This window comes from Numida meleagris, chromosome 2 (genome assembly GCF_002078875.1).
Source record: "Numida meleagris isolate 19003 breed g44 Domestic line chromosome 2, NumMel1.0, whole genome shotgun sequence".
Classification (NCBI taxonomy): domain Eukaryota; kingdom Metazoa; phylum Chordata; class Aves; order Galliformes; family Numididae; genus Numida; species Numida meleagris.
In genome coordinates this window covers 28229983-28247551 of record NC_034410.1, presented here as the reverse complement: position 1 = coordinate 28247551, position 17569 = coordinate 28229983, and the positions used below count along the sequence as shown (strand labels likewise).

General features: G+C 35.9%; 1 protein-coding gene across 7 annotated transcripts in view; it reads left to right on the top strand.

Moving 5' to 3' along the window:
* The window catches only part of ISPD (isoprenoid synthase domain containing), a 122645-nt gene that overhangs the window by 59801 nt on the left and 45275 nt on the right, over positions 1-17569 (top strand). For 5 of the 7 annotated variants that reach the window (XM_021386779.1, XM_021386774.1, XM_021386777.1 and 2 more), the window contains exons 6-9: positions 6019-6116; positions 12222-12311; positions 12588-12680; positions 16800-16928. In XM_021386779.1, the coding sequence (XP_021242454.1) occupies positions 6019-6116; positions 12222-12311; positions 12588-12680; positions 16800-16928 (410 nt within the window). Of the gene's footprint in view, positions 1-6018; positions 6117-12221; positions 12312-12587; positions 12681-14136; positions 14197-16799; positions 16929-17569 lie in introns of those variants that run through there. The other 2 variants (XM_021386780.1, XM_021386778.1) reach the window with 2 other exon arrangements.

Sequence of the window (17569 nt, the reverse complement as noted above, 5' to 3'; positions counted from 1 at the left end):
TGACTCTTTCCTCCTTGTTTTTCTTAAGAGCCCTTATTCTGCAATGACTTTTGAACAGACGTGCACTCGCAGATTGTACACTTTGCCTTCATATTTGGCTGTATGAATATCTGCTTCCATGGATGTACACACAATTTAATTTTGCAAGTAGAAAGAAAAGTAGGTCACTGCAAATAATGCTTCTTATTTATTTCCATGGAAACTACAACAGATATAAAAAGCACAATAACACTATTTCACAGAGCAAATTCCTAGCTACAAAACACTATTTTTCAACGTAGTCACCACTCTTAGCTATGTGTTTTCGCCAGCAATCAACAAGAGCCTGCATACCGTGCTTGTAAAAATCCACACCAGAGGAGGTGACCCACTGTTTCACAGCTGCTATGAGGGCATCACTGCTAGGAAAATGTTGCCCACAAAGGCCAAATTTCACTGTGCTCACATCCACCATTTCATCTCCGTAAACATTCAGCAAGCTTCAGTGAATGTCAATGGATGCCATTTTTCCTGCATGGGGGAATTCAGTGACACAACTTTCCTTCATATGCACTTCCATGTCACATGCCACTTTGTCAGACTGCCCCTCTGCTGCCATCTGTCACACGGCAATGCAATGTAAAGGAATATTGGTGGGAAGGTTTGACCTCTACTGCCATACCACCAACATCTGCCTCTGACATCATGGGCCAGCATTATAAAATAGGAAGCATTACTTTCAGAGCAGCCTTCATACATTTGAACATTTTATAACTGCTACAGCTACTTACAATGTTTTGTGTTATACGAAGAGCCTGTGTGATTAAAAAAAAAGAACATCCTAAAGGCTGCGGTCTTATGAGTACACTGTAGCACCCATTAGCCAGTGGCTCTTCTTCACAGTGCAGCAAAGAAATAGACTGACAGGTGAAGAGGTATTCCTCAAAATAGTTATTGCTGGATGAAAACAACTCTCTTCCTCATCTTCTACCACTGAATATTCCTCTTGTTTTCATATGTTAAAATTGATAGGTGCAGCATTAAGTTTGCTTTTGGTTTTTGTGGCTACAAAGAAATGTGGAATGGGTAAACAAAAATTATTAGATATTTTTGGTTACCTGTGTTGTACAAATAAGTTTCAACTCATGTTGAACGTGAATGAACTAGATAATTGGCAGTACTTAATTCATTTTTCTTGTGTTTACAGTGGTAGATATAAATCTATTATGACAGACTGGAAATGCCAGGGAGAACTTCCAGAGCAGTCAAGCCATTTCTGTGTAGGAAATGAAAATGGAGTTCTGATAAACTGGTTTCCTATTTTGAATTCACTGCAAAATTTAAAACTATTTGGTGAACAGGATATACTTCCAAAGCAATAGGAATTATAATGACAGAGAGAGAATGGGAATGATATGTAAATATGTTTACAAAAAGAAGCATATGCATATACAAAGTGTGCAATTAATAGAAAAAAAATGTCTCTAGGCTGAAACCTATATGCCATTCAGATGCATTTTTATTCTTATGCTATTAAATCAGTAGGATATGATATTTATATATCATATATCATATATCATATATCATATATCATATATATCATATATACTGTATTTGAACAGTGGTATTATAATTGCTCTTTGTTTGTGGCATGCTTTTCAGGGTAAGCTAAGTAATTTGCTTACCCTGAACTAAGGGTTTTTAATTACTAAGATAATTCCATAAACATAGACACATTTTAATGTATAATTTTGGGTGAGACACTAGGATAAAGACTGCAACGGGTGTTACTGAATAATAATGTGACCTAAAACAGTATTGTATTGTAGTATTGTAAATAGACAAAACAAGGCATAGAATAATTTAAAAATAGGTTGCAGATTTAATCTAGCATGTTTCTGGTCTAAGAGAATTTTGTCTTTAAAGTTAAAATATACATTTAAGCTAAAGCATATTTTCTCCATTTTTATTTCCAAAAGCTTAAAATGTTTACATTTCCTAGCTGAAATTCTCATATTTATTATAAAATTCTGAAGATTTTAGAAAACTCTTTTTCAAGATATGTTGTTTATTGCTTTGCTCTTAGCAAAAACAGAGGTTACATAGATCTTTTTGTGGCACTTTAAAAATGAGTCTGGTGGAACCTATCTTCACTCATTGTACTGGAATAATCATACAATGGCTTGAGTTGAAAGGAACCTTACAGATCATTGAGCTCCAACCCTCTGCTGTGGGCCGGGCTGCCAACCACTAAATCAGGCCCTAGATCAGGTTGCCAAGAGCCCCATCCAGCCCGGCCTTGGACACCTCCAGGGATGGAGAATCCACAGTTTCTCTGAGCAATGTATGAAATAGTTTTCTATTATAGATTTTCTTAATATCAATCAATGTAACTGTGGCATAGAAACCAGAAGGCCTGTATCTAAGCTGAATATTCAGGTGATACAAGCAAAACTTCTAATGCATAGTCTGTTAATGGCATTTTTGCAGGGTTGTTAGGAAAGGGGAATTTTTAATATATGTGCCTGTAATTTTATTCTGTATCAGTATATTGAGTATGTAATTTAAATATTTAATGGCATTATATAAATACAGATGTCTGCACATGAATTCTTTTTTTTTTAATGTCATGAGCTTTAGTGGAATGTGGGAATTCAATAAACAGTTGTTGCCGGGGAATAACAATGTTCCTCAAATGATGACCACCATATTGAATCCCTTATTGATCAGAATTTTGCAGTGTGAAAGAGTTTAACTATTTTTAACTTTATGCCAAAATATGCTCTAACTATATGTTAAATGTGTGACAGTGTTGGGAGGGTTACTCTATAATCAGGTACAGCTGGGAAGAAGTTACAGGAAAATGGGAGGCAGGTGTTGGGAAGAGAAGGTTTCCAGGAAAATAAGTTTGAAATAATAGAGGAAGAAGAAGCCAAAGCGAGAGAGATTTTGATAGGTAATACAATAGTGAGGGGTTAAGGCTGGACAGATGAAAAGGAAGGTAGGTCATGAAAGAAGGGAAGAAAAGTATATCGGTGTGTAGACAAGAGGTAACAAGAAAAAATTAGAACAAGGAAGTTCCAGTTCAATAAAAGGAACATGAGGACAGTGAAGCAGTGAGCATGTTGCCTGGAGAGGTTGTGAAGGCTCCATCCTCAGAGAATTTCAAGATCCATGGGGTTAAGTGACTGTGCAACCAGGCCTGTCCTCATGGGCTTTGAGCAGGAGGTTGAAACGGAGACCAAATGAGGTCCCTTCCAGTATGACGAGATACATATGTTGTTAGCTGAATATTAATATTATGGATGACATGGCTGTAACATGGCTCTCCAGAACAAAATAATTTGATTCACCTAGACACAGACTTCTGAAAACCAGGAGTGAAATGCTGCATGTAGTTAGTTCATCCTCAGCCAGCAGACTTCCTGAAGTCAGAAGGAGCTGTAGCCAGTGCTCTCGCTGCCATCCTGTGCTCACTGTGGTTATGCTGTGCAACAGCTAGATGGATCAACTTACCAGAGCTGGCACGCAGGCCATCTGGAAGGGAAAGAGTGTGCTCACCCTTCCTTCTCATAATACAGCAAAAGTGCATACCATCTAAGGTGACATACAGATTTTTTTTTTTTTTTTACCACTTGATAGAGTTGATATTTAAAATGAAAGTGAGTTTTAAACTTTAACTAGAGCAGAACTGTTGCTTTGCTAGATTGATTTTGTAAACAAAGACTTCCCAGACTTCCTTTATATGTTTTTCTTGATCATTTAAAAGCGTGCAGTATTTTTCTAATGTGTACATTTTCATTTACTTTTATTTTTTCATACTCCAGCATTACATTCCTCCTCCAATTTAAAAAAATGTGTTCATACTTTATTCTGTTTTCATTTTTTTTTTAAACTCGAGCTGCAGCTCTTAATTACCCTTTTTGTTCTTGTCTTCTTTCTCATGTATGTTACAGGAAGTTAGAGGTTTAGGGGGCTGGAAGTGAGATGGGCTTTTATAGTTGCAGACTTACAGCAGCCTCTTGCTGGATACATTTGACACTGCTTGCTGATGGCTGACTTCTTTTTTTAAACTAACTGTCTCAGTCTAAGTTATGGTGCCTTTTTGGATTCCACAGCCTTCTTCCACGTGTGGATTTTTGTAGTAGCTCCAATCTTACTTTCTTCATTAAATTAGCTCCAAAGAATCTGCTGCAGGGAGCCTGCTTTGCAGAGGGTTGTACTCAATGATCTCTAGAGGTCCCTTCCAACCCCTGCAATCCTGTGAATCTGGGTTTTAGAAATCTGAAATGCCAGTCTGTTTTATCATGTACGTCCATCTTTTATCTGCATTCCATGTCCAGTACTAAATTCAAGTGGGTTGTGCTCTTTGATTTCAATCTACCCACTGGTTGCTTTCTACTCATAAGAAATTAATTCAGTATGGTTTTCCCACTGACCCATTTTTTAGATGATACAGTTATTCTGTATTAAGTAGAAGTGAACTTTGATTTATCTTCAGTATATTTTTTTTGCCCATTAAATCTATGGGAAGATTTCTCCCACAGTTGTGACATCCTGTGATTTACTGTCCTGTGAAAAATGGTTGTGCATTTTTTTCCTCACTTTCATCTGGTTGTGATGATTTTTATGCAGATGTTTATTGGTCGCTGTTTCGTTTTCTTGCTAACATAATACATGAGAGTCACTACCATTATTTTTATAGTCTTTTTATAAATATTGGCCATAATAAGCGTCCGTGATTCATAGAATCATTCTAGTTATCTTATGGGATGCTCATTGGTTAATTCACTGTTTCTGCTCAGAATAATTGTTTAAAAAGCACAAATCATTTTTCAGTAATGCTAACTCTGCATCAGTTTTAAAATTAATTTTTAGGCCTATGTATCTGTTGTTTTAAGGTCTTTGAGTTTACGATAAAATGTGAGAGGTTTACTTAAATAACCTGAAATGCATTTGATTGAATTTATCATGTGGTATGTAAAAGCAAACAAACAACTTTCCACTTGCAACAAATTTATATATTTATATGGAAACTTGTTTCTAAGGCTGTAGTTTCATAATTTCTTTTACATCTTTCATTTCTAGTTAATTTTGTGATGGTATTCAGTATTTGTTTGTCCCTGAAGTCTTATTGAAGTATATTATATTTAAATATAATTAGACTTCATTCACAGTTATTAATTGTTTAGCTACTTACAGAATGACTACCCCAGACACAGTTATGTTTCAATATGTATATTAATTCAACATCTAAAGGATAAGAGCTTGAATTAGAATTGAATGTTCCAAACTTCGATTGTTTTTATGTTTCTTTAAAAAAAGAAAAAAGCTCCCTGAATCTAGAAACTATAGACAAGAACAAGCAAGAATACCAGATTTTTTAAGTATTTCCCTTATGGAGCAGATCAGCCAATAACTTGAAAATACTGCAATATTTTTCTCCACATCATTATAATCTCTAAGAAGTTCCCCCTGGCAAGATCATTTTTATTGCTTCTACAAGCTCTTTGATATTGAGGTGAAGAGCTGTCCCCCCAAACTGTGTCTTCAGTATATCTTTGATTGCTGATATGAGTGTGTAGAATACTATGTGAGGAAGAAGATTTATTCTGTCTGGTGTCTTCTGGACTTTTTTTTTTGTTTAATTTGTAATAGCAACTTCCTGGCAAAGGTGCTAATACTGCATTCAGTGATCCATTGAATTGATAAGCAGCATGGATATTTGAAGGTCATTTTCTTGGTGGTCATCTAATGTCAGTAATGTGGATCTGAGCAAATATTCTTTCATGGAAATCCATTATTTAAACGTGCTAATGGAAAAAATCACAAAATATAAAATGAATTTTAAGTTTGATGTATATATTAATTGTGTACTTATTTTAATTGTACCTTAAAATAAGTCTTCTTAAAATTGACTTTACAGCTGTTGAAAAGATTCTACTAGGAGTCAGCACTATATGTATTGAAGGTAATGTTTAACAGATAAGTAATTGATTTATTTTTTGCATGAACAAATGTGTTTTTTCTTGATTACAGACAACTTATCACAACAAATTTGTATTATTACTGATGTGAAGGAAGCTGTTGTGCAAGTAGGTTTTCTCCTTCATGAATCTCTAAGAAGCCAACTAAAAGTAAGTATAATTTCTTGTTATAACAAATCATCTACATTCTGAATACAGACTCAGACCTCCTGTGTCACCTGAGTATTTAATAAAAAGGATTAACATCAAGTGTGGAAGTTACCAAGAATCATCTGCCTAATTATGCTGTAGAGAGAGATCTTACGATGCTCTTTAAAAGATATTTACTAAATTAGAGGAGAAATTGGATCCAGACTGCAGAGAGGCCATTTTCTTTAGATTTTATGAGTTCAGTAAGCCCAAATTGTTACAAATATGTTACAGAAGAAATGCTTCTGTTACTTTGAAGTCTGAATTAAAGTCTAAACCAATTAAGGAACAAGTTGTATTCCTGTATAACTGTGAATGCAAAGTTCAGCCTTTTGGCAGAGAGATATGGGGGTGCTTTTCTCTCACAGTGAATGCTTATTGAAGCATTGCTGAATATTGATGGATTTTTCCACTGACAGTTAACTATCTTTTCCTTGTTCATTATTCCCACTAATGGAACTATCGCATATTTTCATTTCCCAAAAATGATTAATGTTTGGTAATTAGATATATCTTGACTGATAATGGAGTAATTCTTATTTATGTATTATGTGATGAGATCACATCTTTCTTTTACACAGAGAAACAGAGCAGGAATAACTGTCCAAGACTGGTTTCCCAATTTGCATAATTGTAGTTTTATAATGTTTTTTGTTCACGTCTGTTGATCTGCTTTTGTAGTCATATAGTATGTTATCGTATATTGAACTGGCTGATCTCCGTTTTGAAATGAATCTTGACATTGCACTTTCAGCTTTTATTTGGAAATAATTGTATTTATGAGGGAATATCATTGGTTTTTATCAATTGCATATCCACATTTTAAAATGTAAAACATTAGCAGAGTTGAATAAGATTTTTTTCTTGGCTGAGTAGCTGTGTGATGGGGCAGAAGTCTTTTTCCACTTCACTGATACTACATCCATTACTAGTTTGCCTTTTTTTCTCTCTTAAAAAGATTCTGCAATTGGTAGGAAGACATCACTTTCCCATATTAAGAAAAAAAATCCAATCTTTAAACACTGACTTAAGCACACACTTTTATGTATCTGTCTATTACTTTTGCTTTTAAACACAAAAATGCCATAAGAAGCACTTCCAAGCCAGTAAGAAAAAGGAAAGAATTTGTTTGAACAATCAAATTTATGAAGCCAAATTTAATAACTTCAAGTCGCATTGGTGTGGAAATTGATTAAAATCTGCAACATCTTTGGATCTTTTCATTGCAGAAATGACTAGCTGTTGGGTGGGTCAAGCATCTGATCCTACGGGGCATTTGAATAAACCGTACATAAAATTACCACAAACAAGATAATGAAAGAATAAAGTGAATACTGTCAGTGAATACTGATATGAGACTGAATCTTTTTGATGACTCTATTAAATCAGTTTAACTGATGACTTCTAACACTTCCGGTGGGATAGACAAGGAAGGAGAGGTGGCGGGTTGACTCTGTTAGGGATAGTTTTGACTCTATAGAGATCAATACTGAGAATGATAACATTGAGTCGTTATTAGTGAGAATCAAGGGGAAGGCCAGTGAGGCTAACATCCTGCTGAAAGTCTGTTATAGACTGCTCAACCAGATGAAGTATTCTATAGGTAGCTGGCAGAATTCACATGGTCTTTAGCCATGGTTCTTCTGGGGGACTTCAATGTCAACTGACATCTGCTGGTACAACTGAGAGGAAGCAGGTTCCGGGAGGTTTCTGGAGTGTGTGGAAGATGACTTCCTGACACAGCTTTTAAGAGAGCTTACCAGGGTAAGCATCTCATTAGGTCTGCTGTTTATGAACAGAGAAGTAATGGTCAGACACATGGTGATTGAAAGCTGTCTTGGTCATAATCACCATGAAATGATTGAGTTTTCTATTCTTGGTAAGTCAGGAATGGGGTCAGCAAAACTGCTACCCTGGACTTCCAGAGGATGGCTTTGGACTGTTTAGAATGTTGGTTGAGATAATCTCTTAGGTGTCAGTCCCGAAGGGCATAGGGATCCTGGAAAGCTGGACACTGCTCAAGAAGGAAATCTTAAAGGCACAGGAATAGGCAACAGGCTGTTCCCCTGTGCCGGAAGATGAGCTGGCAGGAAAGAAGACAGACCTGGCTAAACAGGGAACTTTTGCTGAGACTCTGGGAAGAAAAAAGAGAGCTTATGGTCTTTGGAAGAAGGGTCAGGCAACTCTACAAAAAGATATCTATAGGGTGTGCAGAGGGAAGATTAGAAAGACAAAAGCCCAGCAGGAACTTAATCTGGCCACAACTGTTAAAGATAATAAAAAATGTTTTTACAAATAAATTAAGAGCAAGAGGAGGGCCAAAGAGAATCTCTTGCCTTTATTGGACACAGTGGGGAACGTTATCACTGAGGACAAAGAAAAGACTGAGGTTCTCAATGCCATCTTTGCTTCTGTCTTTAGTAGTCAGGCCAGTTGTCCTTGGGTTACTCAGCCCCCTGAGCTGGAAGTCTGGGGGTGGGGAGCAGAATAAACTCCCCACAATAATCTTGACTTCAATCATGTGGCATGCACAGGACAACCAGGGGATCAGGTCTATCCAGTATGCATTCATGAAAAGCAGGTCCTGGTTGACCAACCTAATCGCCTTCTATGACCAGGTGACCAGCCTAGTGGATGAGGGAAAGGCTGTGGATGTAATCTCCCCAGACTTTAGTAAAACCTTTGATACTGTCTCCCACAGTGTTCTCCTGGAGAAGCTGGCAGCCCGTGGCTTGGACGCATATAGTCTTTGTTGAGTAAAGAATTGAATGGAGGGCCTAGCCCAGAGAGAGGTGGTAAATGAAGTTAAATCCAGCTGGCGACCAGTCACTAGTGGTATTCCTCAGGGGTCAGTACTGCGGGTGGCCCTGTTTAATATCCTTATGGACTATCTGGATGAGGGAATTAAGTGTACCCTCAGTAAATTTGAAGATTACACTAATTTTGGAGGAAGCGTTGGATCTGCCTGAGGGTATGAAGGCCCTACAGAGTGGTCTGGATAGGCTGAATCAATGGGCTCACTTCGGTTGCATGAGTTTTAATAAGACCAAGTGCTGAGTCCTGCATTTTGGTTACAAAAACCCCATTTCTCTCTATAGGCTTGGGGCAGAGTGGCTGGAAAGCTGCACAGCAGAAAAAGATCTGGGGTTGTTAGTTGACAGCCAGCTGAACATGAGCCAGCAGTGTGCCCAGGTGGCCAAGAAGGCCAGTGGCATCCTGGCTTAGATCAGAAATAGTGCAGTCAGCAGGGAGGTGATAGTCCCTCTGTACTCAGCTCTGATGAAGCTGCACCTCGAATACTGTGCTCAATTTTGGGCCCCCTCACTACAAGGAAGACACTGAGGCCCTGGAGCTTGTCCAGTGAAGGGCAACAATGCTGGTGAGGTTCCTGGAGCACGAGTCTGATGAGGAGCAGCTGAGGGAACTGGGATTGTTCAGTCTAGAGAAGAGGAGGCTCGAGGGAGACCTTATTGCTCTGTACAATGACCTGAAAGGACGTTGTGATGAGGTAGGGATCAGCCTCTTCTACCAAGTGACTAGCAATAGGACTAGAGGTAATGGTCTTAAGCTGGGCCAGGGGAGGTTCAGGTTGGACATTAGGAAAAATTTCTTCTCAGAAAGAGTGGTAATGCATTGAAGCAGGCTGCCCAAGGAGGTGGTGGAGTCACCATCCCTGCAGGTTTCTAAGAAACGTGTGAATGTGGCACTAAGGGACATGCTTAGTGGGCATGCTGGTGATGAGTTGATGGTTGGACTAGCAGATGTGAGTGATCTTTTCCAACCTTAATGATTCTATGATTCTATTTGGTCATATAGTTTTCTCTTCACTTTGATTCTGGACTGATTCTGGAATTCTATGAATTTGAACTTCTATGAATGTTGAATAAAGTTGAAACATTTTTAAAGGACATCTAATAATTAGAAAAACATTAAAGGAAACATTTATTATTCCTATTGTAATGTTAAAAAAAAATCCACTAACCCCATATTTGCTTCATTACACTACCTGAATATTGATTACTAAAACAACCAGAAGTAATTAAGCAAATTCCCATATGCTGCATGATACATTACTCAGAAATTAAGTCAGTTTCTCATAGAATTGGATGTTACAGGTAAGAAGTCTGAAAATACAGATTATGAAAGTGTTGGAGACCAGTTTGGAGGACTGTTTTATCAGGGGTCAAATCATTGCTTAATGATATTTATGTTATTATTTAAATGAGATGAATAAAAGCATGGGTTATCATCATTGTGATAATATGTCTTCTATGGCTTGAAAACTTTTAAACAAGAAACCAGGGATAAAACTGGAAAAGGCAGAAATGATCTATGAGTCTTTCAAAACGCTGCATGAAAAGTACTGACTCTACACATCATTAGAAAAAAAAAACACATAGCCATGTTTGGAAATGATCTGAGAAATAAAAATAATAGCACACATGTTATGATTATTTGATTTTTCGTAACTTTTCCTAACTTTGGAAAGACACTGTGTAGAACAACCTCAGCTGTTCTAGAATCTGCTTTTTAACAAATAAATTGATACATAGCTCCACTAAGAGCCTTCTCAGAGATGTGCTTTCTTCCTTTTTTTTTAGTCTTTCTTTTGAGTTGAATGTAAAAATTCTTGTTTAAGAATTCTTTTTTTATTTGTTTGCAGAATGGCATGTTCAACTAATTTGTTTTCTAGTATTTGAATAGAATGAAGTCAAAACTGATGACGCACAGGTTGTTCAGTTCACAGAATTTAAACTTACTTTACTAGTTTGAAATTTGCTTAGTTTACTTTACCAAAAAAATTACATGTGTGCAGTGATAGGTAAAATGAGGATTTTCTCCTCGTGAATATAGCTACTCACGTTCTTGTTTGCGTGTTACTAGGGGAGTATGTGTGCTATGTGAGCCTGTGCTCATTTGAGAACACGTACATAGTTTCAGTGAAATCATACAAGGAAAGGGGCACAATTTGGCATCTCGTGTGGTGAAGGGGTTCTTTTAGAAGCTAACAGGTATTGCATGTTTACAAAGATTTGAGAAGCTGTTCAGCTGATCAACCCACCAATAGAAGGAGATGTGTGTATATGCATATACTGCTCGTATATGTTTGTCTTGGTACCATTTTGAGATTCCACCCCTTACAGAATATAGTCCTACTTATGCTTACTTTTCCAAGAGAGGAATCTGATTCCTCTCTGATTATTTTTCCTGAATAATATAGCTGTAAAACAAGTGTACTACTTTATCAAATTGTTCAAGTAAAATGAAAAATGATACACTTAATTATTTTTGAATGTTTTGGAATGCTTAAACAGTGTGCATTCCTGTATGTTAGGGGAAACATAGGACTATTTCTTTGGGTCATGTTCCATTTACCTTCTGAAAGTTCTTGCAGAGTAGGCTCCTGTTCATTTCATTATGTAGAAGGTTGTGAAGACACCTGGAATTTCTGATTCTACTTCAGCAGAAGTTCAATTTCTTAGTTGGTGTTAAAAAATAAACCTATGTGATTAAAGTGATATTTTAAAATATTCATCACAGAAATGCTTTTCAGGAGAAATTCTACATGATTATTGTAAACAAAATTATAGTGTACCTGTGCAACAGATCTTTCGTATGTGGTTTTTCATTTATTTTAGTTTTAGTTGCATGAAGACAATATATATGTATTTGTTGAAGTTTATAAAGATTTGCTCAGAATCAGAGATCTAAAGTCATTTGGTTGTTTTGACCGTATTACCAGCCTTTCATCTCTGTAACTGCTGGACATCCTAACTCAGGCAGTAGCTGTAGTGTCTGTGATACTTCTAGGGCTGATTTTGGAATGGTTCCCTCTAGCAGCACGTTTCAGGAAAAATTTTCAAAAACCTCTGCAGGGTGTTGGACTCCGTGCTTCACTGTTGAGTTACCTAAAAATCTGAGCATTATTTAATTCTTATATTGGAAATAATATTTGCCAGTTTTATGCCATTTGAATTAACAACTTTTTTTGATGATTGTAGAAGCTTTCACAGATAAAAGACAAAAGTCTAATTCATGAAATAATAATATATATTTTTTAATCAGGTTGAAGGCATATCAGTATCTCTAAGCAAACGTGATAGCCATCTACAGAACATCTTTTCAGGACAGTGCTACAATTTTGTTTGCATAAATGTAAGTAGGAAGGATGTATGCTTTTATTGTTTGTGCTTAAGCTTACTAGTAATAGCAACAGATCCTTAAATTTGCTGTATATATTTCTTAAAGGTAATATTCTTAGTCTCAGATTTTTTCAAACAACTGTTATTTACCTGACAAAAGCATTAAAATATATAAAACAAACAAAAAAACATGTATATATTTTTTGGTAAATAATGGATCTTTAAATTTGATTTGAATGAAATAATTCTTTAAAATTTTCAGTAATTCTAAACATTTTTGTTCATTTAGGATAAAAAGTATGCCACTGAAGAAATCCAGCAGCTAGTGGATATGTTAGAAAAATCAGATATTCCTCTCTTACATCCAGTTGTTCTTATTTCGGTAGGTAACTCCTATAATTCCCTGTAGAAAGTATCTAATAAAGTGTTATTTAACCATTTCTCTGTGTTTAGACTATTTTGAGAGACACTGCTATGTCTGAATAAAGTTTTAAATTTGAACTGTAAATTAAGCTGTGAAGAGTGTCATTTGCACTTCAGCAAATGTAGTGCGTTCTGGCAGAAAATAAAGCGACACAAGCAAAAGGCAAATTATTAATTATATAGTTCTGTAAAAGATTTATTATGGCTGTTCATATTGACCTGTTAACTCCTGCTGTACTGCTGTGCTCCATCTCTTCTGGGGATGCTGCAAATGATGTACTCCGCTAGAATGCTCAATAGAAAGAAAAATAAAGCCGTTTAATTTTCTATGTTATGTAGTTTCTTTAAAGTTATTTTTCTATGGTATGTAGTTCTTCAAAGGTTTTTTGGTTCTAGTATTAAAAATGAACTGTGAAATACATAGGAGTTTAACATACTTTCAAAATGTTGTAAGACTGAAGTATGTATTCTAGTATGTGGCAAAAGTTCTGGAGTATATTCTTGGCTGAAATTCTTTGAATATTTTTGCCAGAATAATTTTAACATTTCATGTAGACATTGGCTGAAGGGGTACATGGATTTTATTTTACTTAGTCTGTTAAAAAGGAGAAACTAGGGGTAGATTTGAATGTCTCTGTGCAGTCTAACCAGTTACAATTCTGTCATTATATTTTCTGGCTTAATAAATAGAGATAAGAAATATTGGGCTGAATGAGTACCATTAATGCCATATCTCACCAAGGAGTATACCTCTAGACTATATTTATTACATTATCCAGCAACAATGTATAGTAATCTATTGTGATTTTATAGTTAATTTCTTGTACAACAGCCTTGAAAAACAGATAACTAATTTAACATGCAGTCTTAATGGTTTCCAAAGCTCATAGTCAAGTGATCTGGAGCAAAAACTGAGAGTTTACTTCTGAATTTTAGGCTTAATTCGAGATTTAAGTGATGAAATTTTATTACTGGACCAATAAATAAATGAGAAATAATGAAGATCAAGTATTTTTCAAAATGAAAAACTGATATTGTCTTTGACTGTATATTACCTCATATACTGAGATACTGTGATTCCATGGACATTAAAATTCAGAACTTTATTTCTATAGTTCTTTATTTTTCTGACCTTTTTTCTGAAGAAGTTCAGCATGGAGCTTTTAATTTTACTGAGTTTTCAGTGACATGCCTTCAATTATTTTTCCCTAGTAAATATGCAGAATGTACTGGACTGAGAATTTTTTCATTAGCCCTTCATCGGGAACGTCAAAAAGCATTTCTCTTTGTTAAATGTTGGGGGTGTGCAGAGAAAGTTAGAATTGTTAATCAATTAGAATGATAGAATCATAGATTGGTTTGGGCTGGAAGGGACCTTAAAAATTATCTGATTCCAACCCCCTTGTCATGGGCAGGGTTGCCAACTACCAGATCAGGCTGCCTAGGATCCATCCACCCTGGCCTCCAGAATGCCTCCAGAGATGGAGCATCCATGACTTCACTGGGCAACCTGTTCGAGTGGCTCATCGCGCTCTGAGTAAAGAATTTCCTACTAATATCTAATCTAAATTCCCTTTCTTTTAGTTTAAAACCATTACTCCTTGTCTCGTCACTACACACCCTGATGAAGAGTTTTTCTCTCCATCTTGTAGGCCCCCTTTATGTACTGCAGTGCTGCAATATGGTCACTCTGGAGCCTTCTCTTATCCAGGCTGAACAACCCCAACTCTGTATGCCTGTGTTCACGGAAGAGATGTTTCAGCTTCCTGATCATCTTTGTGACCCTCCTCTGGACCTGCTGTAATAGGTCCTTTCATACATTCATCAAAATTGAGTAATACTGCAGTGTTAAAAACATGATTATTTTCTGTCAAACTCCTAGCTGATCTCTACCCTGGACCTTGAATTAAGTTATTTTTTTTTCCCTGTGGAATGTGGGAACTTGATTTAAATGATTGCAGCTGTAATATTCTGGGCGTAATATTTCAGGAGAAGTAAACTTGGATGCAAATAATGGTTTCACTGTGAAACTCAGGTTTTATCCCTAAAGTAGTAGATCTCAAAGTCATTGTAGTATCCAGCACCATTTTTAACGAAAGTGTACTTGTTAGAGCAGTCTGCTGTGTGCACAACTTACTTAACTGAACATCTTTTAGGATAGCCTCAATTCACTGTCCCTGGAGGTTTCCAAGGAAAGTGTAGACTTAGGGACAAGATGGTGATGGGTTGATGGTTGGACTAGATGATCTTTGTAGTCTTTTCTAACCTTAATGATTCTGTGGGAGGAAATGATATGATATATTTAGTTCCTTTACTGTTGTCCAGATGATATAATTAATCCTTCAGTTGTTCCTAACAAGCACTGGAAATTTCCCAAAACTGGGCAGTGGGAGAAAAGTTTTACAACTAGGTGGAAGAAGCTGATAACATTTAAAACACAGATATGTGTATTTGTAAATATTGACTCTAAACAGTGAAGTATCATATCTATAAAAAGGCATTTTGTACTACACTTTCCCATTTTGTACAGTGATGTGCTATCTTTTTGAAAGAAAAGATTGAAGGTGGACTGGAAAGTATGTTTTAAATATCTAAAATATTAGCTAAACAAATCTTTGTCTCATATTAATCACTGGGAACTATTTAAGTTCTTTAAACTTATGATCTCTAAAACTCATTGCAGATGTTATATCTGGGAGATAGAAACTTCTTTCAGCGGTGTTTAATTAGAGTCAGTGTTGGCTGTCCTCTTCAGTAAGGCTTATGAGTGGGATTCTCAGCTTTATTTTTTGTCACATACTTCATTTAATATAGAACCTGAATGTACTGTTAATGACCTGCTTCTCTTTTGCTGTAGAAGGGCACATAAATATTTCTCAGACAAAGTGACTCAGAAGTTTAAGCAATACAATATAATGACATTTATATGCATTCATTTTAGGTACTATCTGTACTGGAAGCACTGTTCTCATCTACTCTCAAGAGTAAAACTGTTCCTTGTCATGAAGAATTGAAAAGATAAACAAAGAAAGCAGCTCACTGTTTCCATTCTATCCTTGCAACCAGTAACATTTTGTTTTCAGCCTAAAGAACAGTCTGATTTAGACTCTTCCAGAGTCAGAAAGTTCTTGTCTGTTTTTGATTTCAGATCACTTCTAACTTTTTTGTAACATTCTGATAATTGAGAACCGGTTTTATTTTTCCTTCTAGTGTTTGGCTTTTTTGGTTGTAAAAATGACGGGTGTTATTAAGAGAGCTTTCTGTAGCATCTGTAGGCTGGAGCAACAATTGGACTATTTTATCTGGTCATAGGAGAAATAGGAAGTGCAGAGATAAATTTTATGCAGTTACTTTACCTCTTTGTCTGCAGCACACCAGTATCCAATCCAACTCTGCTATACCCATAATAATTGCATTCTTAAACTGATATTACTTTTCTTAATAATTTATGCACGTTTGTAGATGCAAGTATGTAACTGAATATGTAACTGATCTTATTCAGTTTTTGGTAGTGCAGAAATAAAGGAATTCCAGTACTTCAGCTCTCAGTTGCTAGCATTTGCACTTCAGTACCAAAGTAAATGTGAGGGAAGTCTCTATTTAATGCTCTGGAACAGGATAATGATAAATACGTGTTGGATCATGTTGTTTCAAAACAGCAGGCTTAAAATTTTCTTGTAAATATCCATAGAGGAGCAATACGAAGCTTTGTTTCTTGTGAAGAGTAACCTTAACAAAATTATGAGTGTTTGGAAATTAATCTCTGCCTGTGAATTAGAAGAGGACAGCTTTGCTACTTATGAATATGCACATAATAAACAGTTTTTTAAAAAACGTAGCAAGATTATCTGCATGTATGTATGTAGCATATTATCTGTCAGGATAAAGTGAACATAAGGTACAAAGGGAACTTGAAGTAAGTTTTGCAATCACAGCTCTTTCAAGCTACCTCTAAGAGAAACCTTGGTTTGCCTGTGTTCTTGTGTGTGTGTAACAATGGTGTGAGATATTAAAAACTGGTAGTCTAAAATAATACAATTTGAAAAAGTGGATTTTTTTCAAACTTGTTCTTTTTCAGGTGCACTTGAATAGTTCAGAAAATACTTCTTTCAGCATTGATTTGGAAGAACTAACTAGAATGAAGAAATTTGCAAGGGAAGTGAAAAGGAAAAATATTTTGGTTTATGGTCTTCTTCTCCAGTATAAGGTATGTAATTCTCTTTCTGCAAAATATCTACGTTTGTGATTTATATGATTAATGATAGAGTCTTCATCTAAAACAATCAAAGGGGATTAATTAGGACATGAAAAGATTTATAGGAAAGATTCTTGCCTGTTCTTGCTCAAAATTCAGAAAGATCTGTAGTTACAGGCATAAATGTATGCATTTTGATTAGAGAGGAATAAATGGCAAACACTTTTTTAAATTGTGAAAATGTCACAGCTCTTCTTTCTTTTTCCTTTTTTGCTTTGAAATCTGTAAAAAATAGTGAAAACATTTTTGATCAGTGATTCTGATGAATTTTATTCTCCCCATTGAGACAGTGCTTTGAATTCAGGTGACAGTAAGGGCACAGCAAAGGTGGTGAAACGAACACTATCCATGTCTCCAGTAACAGCCAGTTGCTTCAGCTGCAGGCAAAAAGAGTTAGTACTCCGGCATCTTTTGTGCTCATAGAAGCTATTTGAAGTAAACCATTTAGATTGAGAAATGTGTTCTGCCAACCAGAAAGATAGACTGCCTTCAGTCCGGTGTAGATACACTTTTTGCTGCTTATGTAGAGAGCTTTATAACTTAGTAAACAATGAACAAGGAAATAAGTCAGATGTTCAATTGAAATTGTAGTA